We start from the raw sequence: 22,630 nt of genomic DNA, 5'->3' as shown, positions 1-22,630 counted from the left end.
TGTTGCTAACTGCCTCCAGTATTTTTCATTTTAAAACTGAAAATACAGAATTTAAATTCTAAAATGGGCATTTAAGCAACAAAATTCAGGTTGTTGAAATGACTAGTTCAGGCATCTGGATTACTCAGTCTAGTGATTCTACCAGCTCCCCTTCTATCTACAATCTACAAGATAAATAATGAATCACACAAAAAGGTAGCACAATTGCTAGATGTAAATAAAAACACAATATTCAGATTTCATTTTATTTATTGCGATCTTGTATATAATCAACTATATTTACATATGTAGTTGTACGTCTGATAATCTTGCGCAAGCTTGCTTCACATAAAAGGTCAAATCGAAGAAACGTTTGCCACGTTTAAAAGATTTGCACAGTGTAAACCCAGAAGTACATTTCCTTCTCTGTTATGTTTGCATTGATGCTTCTGTGATAAATGTCTTTTACCAAGGTCAATTTTTAAATTTGTGCATCTGCAGGTCAAGTACAAAGTATACAATATACTAAAAGATATCATTTAGTTGAAATTATTACACTAAACATTTGTCTGATCCAAACATCAACAGAATACGTTAAGTTCAGGTGACACAGTGACGCTTACTCTTCTGGCATTCAAGGAAAACATACCTTCCCCTCCCCCAAAATATCCCAGGCCCTCCACACATATTTACAAAACAGTTTTGGGGAAATTTTACCGCAGAGCAGTACTAACAGAATAGATCTGCTCACAAGTTCAGAGGATGGATGGTTAAATGAATGGGATTGACTTGATCATCACCAAACTCCCCACCCACCCATAACCCTGGCTTCAAATTTCTTTCAGTAGCACAACTAAATACATACGTCTGTACGAGAGCGTAGGTTGACATGAAGATTAAAAATAAAAGTCAATGAAAACAGGATATATTTTTGACACATACATAAAAATATAAAGGTTTATTGTCGTACTCCACAGTATTCCTTTCAAAATCAGTGCAAAAACAGAAAACATAAGGCCCTATAACCAGAAATTCATCTTTATGTGACAATGGAATACAAGCACAATATGTATATGCACATCACTTCAAATAAAACTCTTGCAAAATCTTTTATATGTAGTCCTACCGATCCGGCAAGTCATAAATTAAAAAAACCAGCTTGTTAGCTTTATTCTCTGTTCTGTTCCATGACATCTTCTGTACTGGTCCCGTACAGTCACATGCACATTGGATTCAATGACATATTTTAAAGTCCTGAAAACTACATATCCCCTAATCACAGGCATGCAAAATGAGTCAACAAATGCTTTATGAAGTGATGCAATAAATATTTTAAATTGAAGCAACAAAACATCCCTTTCTCCCCATGATTCCTTTTCCTGTGTTGTATGGAGTCAGCAATCTGTGTATGGACCTCAAGGAAGTCTGCATGGTACAGGAGAAGCAATAAAAATATCCCTGGCCCTTCATGTCACCAGCTGTTTTTGAAAAGACCTTTACTTCGGTTAGCACACGATCCAATTCATACAATGCCTATTCAGCGCCGCAGCCAAAGCCAGCTATTGATCAACCAGAACCCTACTGTTATTGAGTAAATGATGATTTCCCGTCGGGTGCGCTCTCTGTTTTCTTCCTCCAGGAGCTGGAGTCTACGGTTGAGCTTAATTATCTGACAGCAAGAGAAAATAAATGTCACATTTAAAGAGAAGCATTTAACCATTTGTGTTCAATCCAATTTGAAAAATGATGCTACAGAGTGCAAGTATCATTTGAGTGCATTGCATTTCTGTGCCTGGAAGATGTTCTTTTCTGGTGAGAAGGAATAGGAAGTGTCATACTAAGTGCACTATTTCATCATCTTGCTTGCATTCCACATTATTCTCAGACAAAATGGAAAACAAACATCATGCACCAAAAACTTGCGAATAATGTTCGTTGGTTTACTTACCAGAATTGCATAAGATGACCATAATTGTGCAAAAACGTTAGTGAGAGTGCTCAAAAATTAATGTAGTACCTGTCTTCGTAAGGAAACAGAATCCACTACAGCCAAGTCATCTGGTGTTCCCTCCACTGCAGAATCACAATTTGAAATGCTATACCTAGGAAGAAAGACAAGATGAGATTATTTTCTGTACATAAAAGTCAACAAACAATTCATTTTGTTCAACTTTATCATTGTTGCACTAAGTTAAAGGAGACGTTAATGAATTACTAGTTTCATTTCTCTGCAGTTACTGTGTATCTAGGATTACTTATCACAGTTGAATAGCTAAGAGCTAAGAACTGACAGCATGGGTTATATTTCAATGATTCCAACTCTATTATTGATATGTTCACTTCAAACATTAAGTAGTTAAATGAAGAAAAGTTGTTAATAAAGGAATTCTGCTGTAATAGTTAAATAATAAACAACTGCAGGGTTTAATTTTTCTATTAACAGGCTAACAAAGGAACTGCCATTTAGCAGGTACTGCAAAAGCCTCAGTCTAAATGTTTAAAAAAATCAGCTTTAGAAAGCAAGTTAAACTTATTGTGTGGCAAAAGGTTTATTTTCTCTTCACTGGAGATGTCACCCTGTATATATTGGAAACTGAAAAATCCAAAGCAAATCCAAGAAACAAAGGTGAACTAAGTAAATTGTGCAATTAAACGAAAATCAAGTAAACACATATAGTAAATCGACCTCTGTACCAGATTTATTGTGGAAACTAACGTAAAACTATGGTAAAAAAATGACTATTGCGGTTCCTATGAAAATCATACAGTTAAGAGTCACATGTCCCATCTATGCTTAATCCACACTAGCCCTCACCCTACCAAAATCAAGACTGTAATCTCACATTACAAACATAATTATTCAGACTCCCAATGAGCTAAACAAGAGGCACATCCGAATTCAATTTTTTTTCCCCACTTTATACCTTCCAAAAACCCTGTTTTTGTTCTGAATTTAAAATAGGGACCAATGTAGGTGAGCAGCGGCATAGTAATCCAGAGCACTAGGCTAATCTTCTGGGACGTGGATTTGAATCCTACCATGGCAGATGGTGCAATCTGAACTTAATTAAGAAAAATTATGGAATTAAAAGCTCATCTAATCGATTGTTATGAAAATATCTGGTTCACAAATGCCACTTAAGGAAGCAAATTTGCCTTCCATACATGGTCTGGTCTGCATGTGACTCCACACCCACTATAATGTGGCTAACCTTAACTGCCCTCAGAAATTGTTTAGCAAGCCACTCAGTTTTATTAATTTGCTTCAAAGTCAAAAGGAAAGAAAAGAAAGAGGATGGACTGTTAGGCACTAATCTAGGCACGAGAAATGAAAGCCGGAAGCACAGGCTTATTGATCCTGAGAAGTTATCCTTAGTAACACCTGGGGACTTGTACTAAAAATTGGCACAACTACTCCACAGACTAGTCAAGTGACTACTTCACAGAACCATACTCCCAGATTCATACCTTATAGACAATGTACTGGACACTGCTATCACAATCCTGGATATGTCCTGTCCCATTGGCAAGACAGGCCCAGCAGAATGGAGGGGTTGCCCTGGGAGTCCTCAAAATTGACTTTGGATTCCAGGAAGTCTTGTGGCATCAATTCAAACATGGACAAGGAAACCTCCCACAGACTATCTCCTACCATTCCCTGCCCTGTCAACAAAAGGGAAAAAATCTTTGTCCCAGTCCGCCCAATCTACCTGTCTCAGATAGATCTGTTCTTGACAGTATCAGTATGAATGAGAATAAAGTCCCACATCTTCCTGCCTGGCTAGCTGTGAAGTGGGGCAAACTCAAAACTAGATGTCCATGAGGTGCTGTGGGTCATCAGCAACAGTAGTAGACTGTATTCGACCACAGTCTGCAACCTCCGCCTGAAGTATCCTCCACTGTACCACTACTGTCCATGCTGGTTCAATGGAGACTGCAGGACAGCACGCCAGCAGCAGCACCAGGCATACCTAAAAATGAGGTATCAACCTGGTGAAGCAACCAAACAGGACATTTCGCATGCCAAAGAGCATACAATACGCAGGGCTAAATGATGCCATAATGGATCAGAACAAAGCTTCGCAGTCACTTCCAGTCATCAGTGGTGATGGACAACCAAACATTTAACTGAAGGAGAAAGCCCCACAAATATCCCCATTCTCAATGATGGCGAACCCTGCATATTAGTGCAAAAGACAAAGCTAAAACATTTGCATCTATCTTTAGCCAGAAGCGCTGGATGGATAATCCATTTCAACTTAATTGTGAGGTCCTCAAGTGTTACAGTTGCCAGTCTTCATTCAATTCACTCCATGTGATATCAACAAACAACTGAAGACATTAGATACTGCAAAGGCCATGGTCCCTGATTATATTCCAGGAAGAACACTGCTGTTTTCTACTGCAGGACGAGCCAAACTCACAGCTAAACCGTTTTGAGTATAGATAAAACACTGGCATTTACCCAACAATGCAGAAAATTGCCTAGGTTATGTACTGTGCACAAAAAGCAGAACAAATATGGACAAAAGAGCTGAATTCCAGGTGAGGGGAGAATGAGTTTCCTTGACAACAAGCAGTTTCAGGAACAGCTTCTTCCCGGCCATTATCAGACCGATGAATAGACTCTCTAGCTTCGAATAATGGTGATTTTGCTAGCATTGATCTTGCCTAGCTCATGCTCTGTGCAATGTAACCTGTATGCCTCTGTTTATCCTTTGTACATCCTTTGCTTACAACGATCTGCCTGTATCGCTTGTAAACAAAGGTTTTCATTGTATTTTGGTACACGTGACAATAAATAAATCAAATCAATGCAGCATTTGACTTTGTCTGGCTGGTGGAGTCATGCCTGGCACAAAGGAAGATGGCTTGGTTTCTGGAGGTCAATAATCTCAGCCTCAGGACATCACTGCAGGAGTTCCTTTGGGTAGTACCCTAGGCCCAAACATCTTTAATTGTCACCTTCCATTCATCTTAAGGTCAGCAGTTGGAATGTTTGTTAGTGACTGCACGATAGTCAGCACCATCTGCAGCTCCTCACATACTGAAGCAGTCCATATCAATTTGCAGCAAGACCTGGACAATATCCAGGCTTGGGCTTAATAGTGATAAATAACATGCAGTCCACACGAATGCCAGACAATTATTATTTCGAACAAGAGAAAATCTAACTATCACACTTTGACATTCAATGGCATTACAATTGCTAAATTCTCCCATATCAACATTGTGGGGGTTACCATTCACCTGAAACTGAACTGGAACAGCTACAAGGGCAGTTCAGAGGCTAGGAATTCTTTGCTGAGTAACTCACGTGCTCCTCCCCAACCCCCACCACTGTCTGTCTGCCATCCAGAAGCCACAAGTGTGATGAAATACCCTCACTTGCCTGGATGAGTGCAGCTCCAACAACAGTCAAGAAGTTTGACACCATCCAGGACAAAGCAGTCTGCTTGATTGTCACCCCATCCTTCAAATTAACCTGGATTTTAAACATTTCATTCTTTGACTACAATTCTCACCACAATAATCTTGCAAGTAATAAACTGTATTCTTGCTTAACGGTGTGCCAATCAAACAATTTCTAAAGTTGAGAAGCAAAAGAGAGGGGCTAATATCAGAGCCTAAAACAGAGACCACAAATGGCCATATTTACCTGGAGCCATCAAGCTGAGTGTTCGATGACGTAGCACAAGTTGACCCACCATGAAGTACTGATCTGATTTCCAGAAAAAGAGACAACAGGACAGATGACAGTATTCAGGATATAGAATGGCAAAGGAAAGAACAGGAATAAGTACACATGGACTTAGACAGACAGATCTTAGATTAGTATAACTATAAGATGCAATGCTACTTTTTTATTGAAAGCAAACGTTCCATTAGTATTTGGTCTTTAAACGTAGCAGAAGACCTGACTATTTAGTTTTCAAAATCAAACCCTAAGGACTCATTTCAAATTATGCAGAAATACATTCCCATACTCTGCTTTACTATATACAGTAATGGACTTAATTTATCATAATCTCCACTGTACTCTCCATACTGCAGACTTTAACAACCAGCTCTAGATATCATCACAGTTAGTGAAACTGGATGATATTACCTGTTACACCTTCAAAACGATTGTATAAAGAATCTGGGGATGGGAGTAATCCACAGTTTCAGTCATGTACAGTGATTGTTCAACTTCTACTGATATTAAATACATTTATTTGTATAGTATATTCTTTCATGGACGTAGGCAGTGCTAGTTAAGCCACATTTATTACCCTTCCTAGCTGTTGCGCAGACAAAAAAAAGCACAATTTATAGACAGTCAATGTGGCATTTCATAAATTCCTACTTTAGAAATAAAACCAGTCTGACTCCAAACGAAAACACAAACAGAATCTAAACAAGGCCTCACACCTAACGTGCATTGTCTGATCTAAAATGTCACCTCTTCTTTACGCTGATAAAACTTTTAATTCTCGCAGGGCAGTGGCTTGAAAGGAATTCGGCGATTGACATATACCTATTAGTTAATCAGTTAGAAGGTTCAAATTAAAGATTTAATAGCATCTTAGGTTTGTTTAATACATCCTCATCAGTTGTGTGACCCTTTGATTTTTTACTTCTAAATTCTGTGTTCTGTGTGCTTCTTTCTCACTTCACCTGATGAAGGGGCTACGCTCCCAAAGCTTGTGTTTTCAAATAAACCTGTTGGACTATAATCTGGTGTCATGTGATTTCTGACCTTATCCATCCCAGTCCAACGCCGGCACCTCCACATCATGGCCCCACAGAAGGTGATGGTGAGCTGCCTTCTTGAACGACAGTAGTCCATGTGGTGCTGGTACTGCCATGGTACCAATAGAAAGAGAGCTCTCCAGAAGTTTTACCATGTGACCTGATGAAGGCACAGCAATATAGTTCCATTTTGGGATAGTATGTGACTTGCAAGAAAACTTACAGTTGGTGGTGTTCCCATCTATCTGCTGCCCTTGTCCTTCAAGGTGATTGAGGTTGTGGTTACAAAGGTGCTGCCAAAGAAGCCTTGGTGAGTTACTGCAGTCTATCTTGTGTGCCAGTGGTGGAGGAAGTTTAAGTTTAAGGTGGTCATTGTGGTGTTGTTGGAACTGCACTCTAGTGGACAGTATTTCATCACAATCTTGATTTGTACCTTATCAAACTCAGGGTTTTAAAGAACAGAGGAGGAATTTACAAAGAACTTGTGGAAAAGGGCACAGTAGCAAGAGCATAGACAGTCCATAAGTTAAAACAAGAATTAGAACTAAAGTTCAAGCTTCCTTATAATCTTTCACATAAGTCACTAGTATGTTAACCATTTTGCATAACAGTGCACAAGAAAAAAATGCACATAAAACAGATACATTGTTGCACAAGAAAGCAACCTTACCCCTACCACCCAGGTTATACAGAAGGTAAGCTTGAGACAGTCTTTCAGAAGCAGTTATCCATTTAATTCTTTTGCTTTAATAAAAAGGCACACAAATGTTAGGTCCTATTGTGGTTGGAAGAAATTGGTTAATTAATATAAAAGTCTGATTTTTAGTTTGCTTTGAAAAATTTTACATGTATTTTTTGGTTTGATTCACTTGTCTGGAGTGGGGAAGAGGGGCGTTTGATGACTTTGTTGCACTTTTACATGCTTAGAATGCAAAACTTATAGTTGAACATGCTGTCATTAATATCTGTAATAAGAACCTGTAACTTTTCAATGAAAGTAAATAATTTTCAAAAGCAAGAATTCTGTAGGCTATACCAGTTCAGCTGCATGCTGATCAATCTCCTTCAACACAAAATATGATATAGCAGTAGCACTCTAATCATTTACAATACTACACATCATTAGAATTAGAAAAGAAAATGGCTAAAGTAAAGCACCCTTTTGCCAATAAACAACCTTGTGTAAGCTAGAGAATTTTAAACTGTAATTGCAGATCACTGTGTGATCAAAATGCAATAACAGGTTGCTATGAGCAAGTAAAACGGCACTACAACATTGCTTGACAGGCAGATCCAAAGTTCATTCTTTGTTCACTAAATATATGCTTTCTTGAAATACTTCTAAATGAATACTTATGCAATAACTAATATACTAATTATTAGTTGTTAATAACTGTTCAATTTAAAAGCCAACATGTGTACTTCTAAACAAAGGTACAGGAGAAGGACATTCAGTCCTTGGAACACATATCCCCACCCCCAACTGAGTTGGTTATGTTGCAGTTGTACAAGATGTTGGTGACGCCACATTTGGAGTATTGTGTTCAATTTTGGTAACCTTGCTATAGGAAGGATGTTATCAAACTGGAAACAGCAGAGAAGAAATTGGCAAGGATGTTGTGAGGACTCAAGGGACTGAGTTATAGGGAGAGGTTGGACAAGCTAGGACTTTTTTCTTTACAGCGTAGGAGACTGATGGGGGATATTTCTAGAAGCGTAAAAGATCATGCAAGGCATGAATTGGGTGAATGCACTCAAGTCTTTTTCGCAGGGTTGGGGAATTGAGGACCAGAGGGCATCAGTTTAAGCTTAGAGGGGAAAGAATACGTGGAAGCCTAAGGGGCAACATTTTTTTTAAAACACAGAGGGTGGTACACATATGGAATGAGCTGTCAGCCGAAGTGGTTGAGGCGAGTACATTAACAATATTTAAAAGGCAATTGGACGAATATGTGAATAGGAAACGTTTAGAAGGCTATAGGCCAAGTGCAGGGAAATGCAGTTAGGGTGCGCGGACCAGTTTGGGCCAAAAGGTCTGTTCTCCAAGCTGTAGGACTCTATGACTATCTAAGGCTGTACCTGAAGTTCTAATATAAACCAGTCCATTATTAAAAATATTTTTCAGTCCAATGTCAGCTGATTTACCACAACTGAGCTATCCCATTTTTTTTTGCAGGGCTGGTGCAAACAGTACAGTAATATGCTGCTGGCTGGGTTTACAAATAATGTTAGTTTTAACATTCTTTAAATAATGTCCATACATAGGGAGGTTTATGTGCCAAAACTTAAAACTTTTTTTTGGACAATTGTGCAAAATAAGCAAGCCTAGTTTTCTACAAAATAGGAAGGCGAGGCCACTGATATTTTAAGCAAAAATTGTTAAATGCCATTGACAACTGATAAACTGGTTAAATTAAGGTTAAGTTGCTATCATCAAACATGAGTAAGGAAAATTACCTGTTGCTGTTTTCAGTAAACTAAAGAAGGTGATTGATTTACTATGTGTCTACAATAGTTTATGTAGCTTTTAATGCTGTTGATTTAGGAATTTTCCACAGACAATATACACAACTTCTTTTTAAAAAAAAGACCTTGATTTTATCATTTTCCATTGTATTATAAACTGTTACAAGCAGTTGCATGCAGGAAATATCCAACTTGTATTTCAGTCAATAAAATCAAGGACTTCAGTAAGGCTTTTGACAAGGTTCTGCATGGTAGACTAGTTAACAAGGTTAGATCACAGAATACAGAGAGAACTAGCCATTTGGAAACAGAACTGGTTCGAAGGTAGGAGACAGAGGGTAGTGGTAAAGTAACAAAAACAGAAGTTGCTGGAAAAGCTCAGCAAGTTTGGCAGCATCTGTGAAGAGAAATGAGAATTACTGTTTCAGGTCCAGCGAGCCCACCTCAGAATGGTGAAGGGTTGTTTTTCGGACTGATGGCCTGTGACCGGTGGTGTGCCGCATGGATCGGTGCCGGGTGCACTTTTTGTCATTTATACAAATGATTTGGATGCGATTAAACGAAGTATTGTTAGTAAATTTGCAGATGACACCAAAATCGGTGTAGTGGACAATGAAGAATGTTGCCCGAGAGTACAATGGGACCTTCATCAGTTGAGCTGATGGGTCAAGGAGTGGCAGATGGAGTTTAATCTAGATAAATCAGAAGGGCTACATGTTGGTACAGTAAATCAGGGCAAGACTTATACATTTAATGGCAAGGTCCGGGGGAGTGTTGCTGAACAAAGATCTTGGAGTGCAGGTTCATAGTTCCTTGAAAGTGGAGTTTGCAGGTAGACAGGATAGTGAAGGCGGCATTTGGTACACTTGCCTTTGTTGGTCAGTGCATTGAGTATGGGAGTTGGGAGGTCATGTTGCAGCTGTACAGGACATTGGTTAGGCCACTATTGGAATAGTGTGTTCAAATCTGGTCTCCTTGCCATAGGAAAGATGTTAAAACTTGAAAGGGTTCAGAAAAGATTTAAGGATATTGCCAGGGTTGGAGAATTTGAGCTATAGGGAGGGGCTGAATAGACTGGGACTATTTTCCCTGGAGCGACGAAGGCAGAGGGGTGACCTTATAGAGCTTTATAAAATCATGAGGGTCACGGATAGGGTGAATAGTCAAGGCCTATTCCCCAGGGTAGAGAGTCCAAAACTAGAGGGCATTGGTTTAAGGTGAGACGGGAAAGATTTAAATGGGATCTAAGAGGCAACTATTTCACACAGAGGGTGGTGCGTGTATGGAATGAACTGCCGGAGGAAGTGGTGGAGGCTGGTACAGTTACAACATTTAAAAGGCATCTGGATGGGAAAATGAATGGGAAGGGTTTAGAGGGGTGTGGGACAAATGCTGGCAAATGGGAGTAGATTAATTTAAGATATCTGGTCAGCATGGACAAGTTGGACTGATGTTGTACATCTCTATGACTCTGTAACTGCTGAATTATAGTAAAAACTCATCTTCAAGCCTACTATTTGATGGAAATTATTCCAACCATATAATTTGCTTTAGACAGGATTGGATTTTCTCCAAGGACATCGGTCTGGTTCTTGATATTTAATCAGAAAAGATTCACTGCAGCGACTCACCTATGTTTCTGACATCACTACCCAAAAACAAACACTCAAAAGGACAAGAGCAGCAGGATACTGGACCACCATTTCAAAGCTCCTCTCCAAGCTACACACTGCATTGCCACATGGCTGCTGAATCAAAATCCTCAAATTTATACTGAATAATGTTGTGGGAATATCTTCATCTACCAAACTGCAGTTCAAGGAGGTGACTCATCACCACCTCAAGGGCAAATACGGATGAGCAATAAATGCCACGTCATGTTCGAAAAACATTGAGCACCACGTAACAATACTGTGAAGAGCAAAACAAAACCAAAGGTACCAGGAACAAATCAGCTAGGAAGAAGAAAAGCTATATTTTTGGCACATTGTTATGAAGTTACAAACACTCTTTTACAAAACACAGTACAAGCCGAGGTAGAGTGTACTGAAGAAAAGACAAGATGTGACTCATCTAGAGGTAGCAAAATCTTCACTATCAGCTCTCCACAGATAAATGTTGGGCTAATTGAGGCCGTCATTTCTAATATGAACATCAATTTTTTTTCATCCACCCTTTTTCCTTTGAAGAGTTGATTTACTGATCATGTATCAAAGGCGTGGGTCTCCTTTTAATAATTCACCCACCAGGACAATAGTTATGCAAGTAACTATTTGATCACCAGGGACAGGGTGAAAAGAGATTAGGGGAATTCATAAACAAATACAACCTTGTCTCACCCAACATCACACACGTGGATACCTTTATTAAGAATCACTGCACATGGAAAAACCCTGACTGAATTCTCCTATGTTACCCCAGGTATGTTGAGACCAACTATTAGTAACCAAGTTTTCAAAAGGTTTCTGGAGATCTTCCGGTCAGTGGAAGACATTTGAAGCTTTAAGAGATAGGTCCATAAATTGTGGTATTCTGAAGCTTGTGTAATTGCCATCAAGGATTTGTGACTAATTTCCCTAACTTTTTTTTCAATGTCAACATTTGCATCTCCTCACCTCATCCCCCAAAACCACCCTGCTCCACTTGTTTTCTTGTTTTTTTCTAGGAGTGCGTGTAGTTTTGTAGATAGGAAAAGGTGGAGGATTAGATTGAAATTTGAATATACCAATGCACCAGCTGCTCCTTTTACATACATTTCCATTTTGGTGCATTACACTACAAATTGAAATTGGAACAACTATAATCTGCATGGTCAGTTACTCAAGTTAAAAAAACTCTAGTTCTGTTACATGGACAGAGTCTGTTTGCTGCCAATTCACTGGGGACTTATGACTTCCAGCAGATAGGGCAGTTCCACTTTTCTACCAAAGTAACCCAGTCCTATACTTTTCCCATTGACAGCTAGATGGAGCATACAAACTCATGGTGTAAGGAAAATGCAGAAATGAATGTATACTCCACGACCAATCACTAATAGTGAAGTTTAGACCCATATTTTACTATTAGAATATGGAAATCAGACTTAAGCCACAGCTTCTAAATGTATACATTACAGTGAAGTAATGCCTATGACAAGAAATTAGCATCTTCTACTGTATTATAACACAACGCAATTGAATTCCAACAGCCAATCACCTTCTGCGATTTTCATCTAGCATGTCCAAGACTTGCTGGTAGGCCCTACGGGTGGTGGAGTGGATTATTGACAAAATGCCATGAGGAGAGTATGCGTTTGGTCCATCTTCAGAGGAGATGAGTGGAGGATAAAGACGAGGTTCAAGCTGAGGTTGGGGAGTTGGTGTCACTCTGTCCATATGCATACAACAGTGTAAGAGAAAAACATGGAAATCAAATTCAGACAGAAGTACAAATAACAGACAGTGCGATTCATATAAGTGATATTGTAGAGCACCAGTCTCTAGTTACTTCCAGGCTCTGAAGATAGTTCACTTTAAAGATGACAGCATTGATGGTGCACCTTCATGTGATTTGCTCATATTTAAAAAAAAAACACAAAATATTAGCAAAGTATGGATCTCAATTTCCTTTGGAAAATTTGGAATGGAAAGCAGATAAACAGGAGGAACAGTAGTCAAGGGGATCCCCATGAAGTATACTTCACCCAGAACAGTATTTTCTTTTCTTTCCATTCAACTACTCCTAGCTATCAAGTACATAATGTGTATTTAACTTAAAAGACAAATATTCAGATCTGAAGTAAACAGCATTTCAATGACACATCTCGGTCTGTTACCCGTTTCTTCTTGCATCAGTGCTAATACTACGCTATAGAAGTACTCCAAGGGATCCTCTTGGCTTATGTTACTTCCATCATGTACACTGAATACAATGAACAATACAGAAGGTTCAACTACCTTGTCAATGGCAACACTGTACTCTTAAACAATCCACAGAAGTAATATTTCAGTAAGCTACTCTCTGTGGTACCAAAGTATCAGTGAAATGAATCAAAAAGTTTCAGAATATTTAAAGAATCTGAATTTTAAAAATTAGCAAAATACTATTTTTGGTAAAGATGATCCCCACCTCAACCCGATTTTTTTGACGTGCCAGTGAACATTCAATCTGGTGTCTAACATTAAAAATTCCAGACTTTACATTCAAAATTTTTATGTTTCTGCAATGTGGTGAACCATAACCAGCCACAGCCATACAGAGCTCGGTAAGATAGTGAATGGGCTTGAGGTCAAGGTTACAACCATGGGATTCTGCTTCTATGCTGGTTAGCTCCCAAACTTTCACCCAATGGGTGAACTATTTGGGCTTAAGTATGGAAACAGAAGCCCCTAGCCTTCAGAAGCAAAGACGTGGTCCTGCCAAAATTGAATAGAAGCATCACATCCTGGAAGCTTTTGGTTGCTGAATTGGAGGATTTGAATTCAAATCTTTGAATGGAAGCAGAACAAAATGGAAAGAAGTATTCTAAACTCAAGTGTGCATCCCAAATCCCTAATAAAGCCAAGCAAGTGCAATATAGTCAAATCCCCAGAGATGGAAGGAACAAATAGTAAATTGAACAGGTGACCTAGAACTGCTCTATTACACTAGCAAGAAGTGCTTTACAAAGCACCTTTGATTGGGGTTAAAAAGATAGAATATTACATCACCAAATTACCGAATTCTGAGGAACCTGGGTTTGATTCCACCCTTGGGTGACTGTCTGTGTGGAGTTTGCACGTTCTCCCTGTGTCTGCGTGGGTTTCCTCCCACAGTCCAAAGATGTTCAGGCTAAATTGTTCAGGCTAAATTGCCCATAGTGTTCAGGGATGTGTAGATTAGGTGGGTTATAGGGGAATGGGTCTGGGTGGGATGCTCCGAGGGTCGGTGTGGACTTGTCGGGCCGAAGGGCGTGTTTCCACGCTGTAGGGATTCTATGAAAATAATCAGGGTCTTCTTGCAATCACATACATATTCACTCACGCACCTTGCATATAGACTTGCTTTATTTGAGAAGCCAGTAATGCACATGCATAATATATTTTGAATAAACAAAGGGTCAACATCATCTGATACACTGACGGGTAAATGGAAGAGCTGTGTCACTCTACCAGGATCTCTCAAACTTGCACTTTACCCATCCATCACCCTCTTGCAAAAGGAACAGCATGCTTATGGGGAGAAACTGGGATAGTGGTCCTGTGCAGTGGTAATTAGTAATCCATTGGGTCAAATCATACCATGCCAGCTGGCAGAATTTAAATTCAATTAATGAATCTGAGATCAGCAATGATGAACATGAAACTATCAACAATTGTCATAAAAACCCATCCGTTCATTTGTCTTTTAGGGAAAGGAATTTGCTGTCCTTACCCACAGCAATGTGGTTCAACCTCAACTGGTGAGTAAGCTATTCAATTCAATAGGCATTATGGATTGAAAACAAATGCTGGTCTGGCCAGGGACACAGTCATCCCATTTAAAAAAATTGAAAAAATTAAATCAGCCAGAAACCCAATGGTTCAGTCACCATTTAAAATTCTGTCAGGTGTTAAATGGAAGTTGCCACTGCAGAAGGTCAGTGAGTGGGAAAGCAACTCATGGCCACAGAATCCAAAGTTTACTCAATTACTCTTCCTCTTTGAAATATTAAGAAAGCAAAGAAAGTGGTTTGTCAAATAAACTGCGTATACTTCCTCTCAAACAAAAGTGCTGACATTAGATTCTTTGGAAGTTTTCAAATACAAAATGATTTTGTAGTAAAACTGAGATAACGCCTTTAGGTTTAAACTTTCATTGTGGCTTCTTCCATTCCTGGATTCAATTTTGTTTCATTCATTTCCAACAAATCTATTGAATTTAAATACAAGATGAATGGTTATTAAAGATCCAAGTTCTGGACATCAAGTTGCCCACATTCCAGATGAGCTTTACTTCCGTAAATAATAATAGTGATAATAAATTTCTTATTCAGAACTTCTTAAAACAATTTTTGGATTCAAGTAACCAATAAAAATACAAGAAAAGATAAACCTGGCTTTTTCGAGTGTATAAAGGTGATAGAGATGCCTATAAATATGATGAGGTATAGCTTGCAGCCAGTTTTGAAATAAAATTTTAGAAGTGGTTTTAACCAGCCTGTCACTTGATATGAACTCAAGATGAAATTAATAGTTCAATATTTCTAAATAATGCAATTCAGATTAATATTTATGTACCCTAATACAATCCTGAAATGTAATTAACTGTTGTAAAATCAAATTGGATTGCATATTTTCTTCTATAACGAGGCCTAATCCAGCTACCAACCGGATTCGTCCCTCCCATCGACCAACCAGGTCGCACCTACTACCAGTGTCCACCCATCACCACCATTCTGCTACCACCCTCCCCATCCCACTTTATCTGCAGCTTCCCCTACACACACACATCCAGTTCTGAAGAAGGGTAATACCCGAAATGCTGACTTCTCCTTTCCTCCAGATGCTGTCTAGCTTGCAGTGGTCTTCCAGCCTCCTGTTTGTCTACCTTGGATTCCAGCATCTGCAGTTTTTTTGTGTCTCTGGTCAGTGTGCTGCCTGGTTTTATACATGCATTAAAACATTAAGTTCATCATTTAAATGCAATTAACATTTCCCCACCAGACTGTCAGGCCCTTGAAATAAATGCAGCCTTGCATTGTTAATTAAAATTATGAAGCATGCAAATCAATGCTCCTGCTTGTTCTCATATTTGCTATAAGTCATTGTGTTCCAGGAGTGCCACCTTCTTCATTTAATTACAGTTTAAAACATCTTTTGCAATAAGTATGTGTGGCATGTTACATCCCCAAATGTTGTGCATTGTGCACAATTTCAGGTCAGCAAAGGGTGAATTAAGATTCTTTGGTCTTTCAACTTGATGGCTACACAGGGATAACCAATCCAGCTACAAAACCACCAGCTTAGATTCTTCCATTAACAGTCATCTTTTAAGTTCACTCTATGGTACAGAATGATTACTACAAATCACTTTTTCTGAAATTTATTTTAAAAAGAACTAAAATGATTACTCCATTGCAATGAAACAATGGAGTGGAGAAAAATGACAGGCAACACAATAATTAATTGTTAAATCTGCTTCAATCAAGATTAACCGCAATAGTCTCTGGTTGAAGTACAGTAAATCAAACAGAACATTTTGTTTAAATTCGTTTAATTATATAGTTATTTATCACAAATGTTTCAAATCTAACTTAGTGTTCAGCTTCCCGTTTGCTGAATCAAAGGATAAAAGGAAACAATTCCTCTTGTTGGGAGATAATGGTAATACAATGATCTTTGATCAAGGCCACTGAAATGTATATTCTAACACAAAACTTAATTTACTGTAGGCCAAAGGACTTCATCAAGAGGAATATGTGCTCAAGAGCAATGAAATACTTTCTGGCAATTTATTTGCGTAAACAAATCTCAGAAGTGGATAACAACCAAGTCCTGGATTATTACATACTAAACTGGACATATTTAAAAGGAGTTAAACAACGAATATCATGACACATGATCTACAACATAACTTACCCTGTTATGTGTTGGAGAAAGAGTATGCCAAAGAACAAAAGAGCATCATTAAAGAAAGATACAAAAAGATTACTGGAGCTTTCAATTGAACTGAAATATTGCCCAAGGTCTACTTACATAGACTCTGTTCTTACAAGTTGCCCATTCTGTCGGGTAGCATTTTCGCTCATTGAACGCTCCCTCCGCACACGACTATGTGAACGAAACTGAAAAGAACATATTCAAGTTAGCAGACAGATTTGTTTAAATGATTTCCAAAAACACAGCATTATTCAACAATTGCGTTCTTTCAAAGGAAGCTTTCAACATCTAACCTTTCCCCTTAAGTAGCACGTGGATCAAATCAGCTCCTTCCACAATCGTCACTTCAGTTTCTCCCTTTTTTCCTGCTGCATCTAATCCCTTTGCGTTGCCCAATAATGAAATGTATTTTTGTAAAACTTAGACTTTATTAGCAGTCACTAAAATTTTGGATAAGCTTCTAAACAGATCTCAATATTAAAACGAGACAATATATTTCTGAACCAGCATAGAGAATCATACATTTTCTATACATTACTGGAAAGGTTTCTAGCATAAGCACATTTAAAAAGAAAACTACTCATACAAACCTTGCCTGGTGCTACTATAATATTAGAAGGTGGAAGTACTTAAAACAAATGAAGAAAACATTAGATGGTAAATTGTGACAGACATTTACAGGATTAAGTGGGGAACAAAACGATCAAGTTCTCCAAAGGATATGTTGGCTCATGGTCAACTGTTCTGGACTTCCACATAAGTGTTTTGAGATTTGAAGTAATTAAGCATAAAGTTCATTCAAAAAAAAAGTGAGCAGAACGTATTCCATGACAAGCAATATATTTGTAGTGTACGTAAGAGTGGGGTTGATAATCCGAATAAACTTGCTTTTTGCTTTATGGTCCTGTGACAGAAGAACACATTTTGCTTAACATTCCATTATGTCATATCACAAAGCCAATCCCTTTATCACTTTTTTACACTCAAAGTGTACTGATTTACATCCACTGCAGATAACTGAAGTGTGACAAGGAATAACTACATCTCCACAGGTTACATTAAATTTAGCTGAGTTGTCAAAGTTCTTTTATTTTTATTGTGAGCATTTACCTCTAAACATTTTAGAAGCAAACAACAACTCAATAAAACATTTAGATATCAACAACTTTCCGTACCATTTCTTAATACTTTCATCGCAAAGTCTTACAGTGGCATACCAATACATTAAATCCACAATAAGCCTCATCACACTGGCAGAAACCTAAATTACCAATCTTTCCATCATCCTTCTTCCCCTTCTACAGTTTCCAACACCCTTATTGGAAGAACCTACTCTCAGTGACAAGAAACATTTATATCAAGAACTTTGCCGATTTAACTTTATTTAATTTTAACTCAATGAATTCCCTTTACACAAAACATATGCTTACCTATTACTTGCTCTTATAACAAACTACTTCCATTAAGTCAAGAGTCAGCTTTCAGTACATTGGTTTTTGTCTTGCAGACTGCAACCTATATATAAGTCAGCTGACAGAGAAGTCTGATACAAATTATCAAAGAAACTTCATTCCATCTATTTTAACCACAAAAGACAAGAAACTACCTCACAAACTAATAATGCTGACTTGCCTACTTACTAGATTGAAGAGACATCAAACCTGCTTCAAATACAATGAATTAAACAACTCAGCTATTGTCAAACATACTCAAATTAATAACAAGCGTGTCTAATTTTTGAACCCTAGACTTATCTCATTCATCATACTGTTTTACAAGACCCACAGGGAGACCAAAAACACCGATCAACACCACACCATACCCCAGATAGTGGCCTTCTCATCAGCGATATCTGACTATCATTACTGAACCATTACCATCTACTCTGCAGAGTGAACCAATTAATAGCATGTATGCTAATATATACTTACTTATTACTTACGACAAAAGAAACATGCAACAATAGTGTTATACATTTTGTTGAAGCATAGTCCTGTTACATTAATTTTTCATTGTTCTATGTTAGAGAGGCACAAGAATTAGGGTGCGCATAGATCATACTTGAATCATTACCTCATCACTTTGTGTTGAAGCTACAGGTCGCTCAGGATCCAAGAAATCTAAAGGTTGCTCGCTCAAAGTGAGCACACGAGGAGGGGTTTTCAATGCCAAAGGTTCCGTAGGGGTTGATGTCATAAAATCAAGATCCCTTGGTCTAGTATTGTCATTGTCACCTAAAACAGAAACCAGCATAGTTTGAGACACTTTGGAATGTTTCCTTGATTGTACAATTATATCATTAAAACATTAATTGTTAAGCAAAAAACACTACCAACTAAAAGAATGACCAGCTCTTCTGTGAAAGGCAGAATCAACAGTATAGTTTAGAATTAAGAAGGAATATAGTAACACAAGACCACAAGATGTAGGAGCAGAAGTAGGACATTTGACACTTCAAATCCACTACACCATTCAGTGAGATCATGGCTGATCTGACAATCCTCAACCCCACTTTCCTGTCTTTTCTCCATAACCGATACAATAGCCTATAATATTTATCTTTTGGGTCCAAAAGATATTTTAAAAAGATTAAAACTTCACAGATCTCTTATCTGAATTATAAATTATGCCACAAGTGTACAATAAAACAGATATCAAAATATTTATCATAGGCCATGGGTTCAAGTCCCACGTCTAGGGTTGATGGCCAAAGAAGATGTATTCATAACACAGCCAAATAGGTTAGGTAACAATCTGAAAATACTCCGCATAGGACAATGGCAGGTGGTGACAGCAAAAGAAATTCCTGGTCAACCACTTGATTGCAGGGTCGAAATCAGAGCCTCTATCCTAGGTATTCAAAGCTCCAAATTACAAATTTTACGTAAAAGTACACATTGCCACAGCAACTGAAGACTCCTTGGGAGGCCAGCTGGCTCAATGAACTAGGCTACTATTGTTCATTGAACCCATTACATTGGAGATTGGATTGGTGCCAATCTAACTGGAGGAGATTCAGTTCTGAGGAAGGGTCACCAGACCCGTAATGTTGACTGTTTTCTCCTTCAAAGATGCTGCCAGACCTGCTGAGCTTTTCCAGCAACTTTGTTGTTGGTGTTGTTGTTGTTGTGGTTGTGGTGGTGGTGGTGGAGATTCAGGCCTGTTTTCTTGCCTTGGCCATGGCAGAGATTGGGCACGGTGGGTGGAAACTACCTTTGAGAAGAGAACTGCTGAAGTATCTTGCTTCTTTCTTCAAAATGAAGATGGAACACTTATGTCAGATAATCTAGAAGCATTTGTGTATCTGTAAAGAATGTGCTACCTCATTATGTGTTTGCTCACCAAGCTGGCTTGTTTTTGTTCAGATGTTTTGTCACCATGTTAGGTGACATCATCAGTGGAGTCTCTGATGAAGCGATGTTATTCTACTCAGATTGCAATTTATACTGTTCGGTCCATTATGTTGAGTACTGTCATTTCAGGTTTTGATCTGTATGGGTTTATATATGGGGTCCAATTCTATATGTTTGTTGATTGAAGTATGGGTGGAGAACCATACCTCTAGGAATTCCTGTGCGTGTCTATGTTTGGCTTGGGCTACTATGGTTATTTTGTCCCAGTTAAACTGATGCCCTTCATTGCCTGAATGTACAGATATTAAGGAGCGTTCATTGTGCCGTTTTGCTGCTAGCCGATGTTCATGTATTCTGATAGCTAGTTTCCTTCCTGTCTGTCCAATGTAATGTTTGTGGCAGTCGTTGCATGGTATTTTGTAAACACGCTCTGCATGTTGTGGGAATGAGGTCTTTAATCCTTGTCAGTGTTAGTCGTAGAGTGGCTGTGGGCTTGTGGGCCACCATGATTCCTAGTGGTCTCAGGAAACTTGTCAGTTCCAATATGTTCTTGATGTAGGGAAGTGTGGGAAGTGTGTTAGGTCGTACTGTGTCCTCCTGTTGTTGTCTGTTATGTAGGTACCTGTGGATGAAGTTGCAGGGATATCCGTTTAAGGCGAGGACCTTGTATAAGTGTTCTTCTTCTTCCCAACGTAATTCTGGAGTGTTGCAGTGTGTCCTGGCCCATTTAAGTCGTGTCTTTATGCAGCTTTGTTTGTGGATGTTGGGGTGGCTGTTGTGGAAGTTGAGGATTTGATCTGTATGGGTTGCTTTTCTGTATACTGAGATTTGGAATGCCCTGTTTGTAAGCATTCTACCTTAACGTCCAGAAATGGAAGTTGATTGTTGGTTTCTTCTTCCTTTGTGAATTTAATCCCTGTGAATACGCTGATGAGGTGGTGGGTCTCTGCTAACTTGTTGCATTTAATAATGACAAATATGTCGTCTATGTACTGGATCCACAGTTTAGGTTGAATGTGGGGGAAGAGTGGTATGTTCTAGTCTTTGCATGACTGCTTCTGCAATGAGTCCTGAGATGGGTGACCCCATTGGTGTACCGTGGATCTATTTGTATATTTGACCATTAAAGACGAAGTGTGTGGTGAGGCAGAGGTCTAGTAATTTAAGTATGTTGTCCTTGCTGATGGAGTTGCTGGTCTGCATTGCTGTTTCCTCTAATAACGCGGCCACTATTTCTTTGGCTAGTGGGATGTCAATTGATGTGAATAAAGCTGTGACGTCGCAGGATATCATAACCTCGTTGTTGCTGATTTTTACGTTCTTGAGGGTATTGAGGAAATCTTGGGTTGAGTGGATAGAATGAGGTGATCCATCTACTAGGTGTTTCAATCTCTGTTGTAGGTCCTTGGCCAGGTTGTGTGAAGGTGTGCCTGGTAGGGAGACAATGGGTCTGAGAGGGATGTCTGGTTTATGTACTTTAGGTAGCCCACAGAAACAGGGCCGGGGGGGGGGGGGGGGGGGTTTGTGCCTCTGGTTTCATTCTCATGAAGTCTGTCTTAGTTATCTGCCCTGCATTCATTAGTCACTTCAACGTCTGGGTGATCCTATGACCGAGCTGCAGTGTTGGGTCTATCACCACCTATTGGTAAGTAGTTGTATCTGCAAGCAATGTCTGTGCTTTCTTAACATAGCCTGGTTTGTTCATAATGACGGTCATGTGCCCTTTGTTTGCTGGTAGGATTATGATGTTCTTGTCTTTCCCGAGTTTGTCTAGTGCTTTTCTCTCTGCTGTGTCAGGTTGTCCCCTTTGTTCCTTCTGTGTAGTGTGGGGATTATAGTTTGTCAGGTAGCTTGTTGCGTTTCATCCATGAGTTTGTTGTCTTTTAATGTATTCTCCAGAACGGCCATGAAGTCTGTTCTGTTCGCATCTTTGTGGTTATAGTTCAGACTGCGCAGTAGCATATCTTTCTCAGTTTCTGAGAGTTGTCTGTTAGATAGGTTTCTTATCCATGTGTCCGGTTTGTTGTTGTCCTTGTTTTTGTGGTGGATCAGTTTGGTAAGTTTCTCCCGTAGCTCGTGTCTCTTCTTAGTTTTGGTTTTGTGTTGATTGATGGTGATGGCCTGTTCTAGGGTTGTAGTCCATTGCTGGTCTGTTGAGTTTAGATACTGTCACCTAGCATGGTGACGAAAGGTCTGAACGAAAACAAGCCAGCTTGGTGAGCAAGTCAACAACCTCATCCACAATTTGAGCTACAGATCTTTGCCAATACTGTAAACCTATTACGTATGTAAAACATAGGAGCAGGCTGAACTACCTCATCTCCGTTTGCAAAGTTCTCAAGGTACGGAACTACAAACTTTGGTACCTTGCTTGCTCTGAAGACTTAGCCTTGGAACAAATACTAGTGCCTCTGTCCCTTACAATGAAGGACATAAATGATACAAAACATTCAACATAGAACATAGAACATTACAGCGCAGTACAGGCCCTTCGGCCCT

General features: G+C 38.9%; 1 protein-coding gene and 1 long non-coding RNA gene across 2 annotated transcripts; one reads left to right on the top strand and one right to left on the bottom strand.

The window, feature by feature from the left end:
- Positions 1 to 231: 231 nt before the first annotated feature.
- mffa (mitochondrial fission factor a) lies at positions 232 to 19,031 on the bottom strand. Its single transcript, XM_020518085.2, has 6 exons — positions 18,852 to 19,031; positions 16,875 to 16,963; positions 12,376 to 12,546; positions 5,639 to 5,701; positions 1,997 to 2,081; positions 232 to 1,648 (listed from the first exon to the last, which is right to left on the bottom strand). Exons 1-6 carry the CDS (start codon positions 19,029 to 19,031, stop codon positions 1,517 to 1,519), a joined length of 720 nt encoding a protein of 239 aa, XP_020373674.2. The 3' UTR covers positions 232 to 1,516.
- LOC125484763 lies at positions 14,088 to 16,643 on the top strand. The gene is made up of 2 exons (XR_007263586.1): positions 14,088 to 14,599; positions 16,571 to 16,643. It is a non-coding gene; the product is annotated as an uncharacterized LOC125484763 (long non-coding RNA).
- Positions 19,032 to 22,630: the final 3,599 nt, after the last annotated feature.

Source organism: Rhincodon typus, chromosome 13 (assembly GCF_021869965.1).
Source record: "Rhincodon typus isolate 14 chromosome 13, sRhiTyp1.1, whole genome shotgun sequence".
NCBI classification, from domain to species: domain Eukaryota; kingdom Metazoa; phylum Chordata; class Chondrichthyes; order Orectolobiformes; family Rhincodontidae; genus Rhincodon; species Rhincodon typus.
The sequence above is the reverse complement of the archived record's forward strand: the minus strand, read 5'-3'. Positions and strand labels throughout refer to the sequence as shown.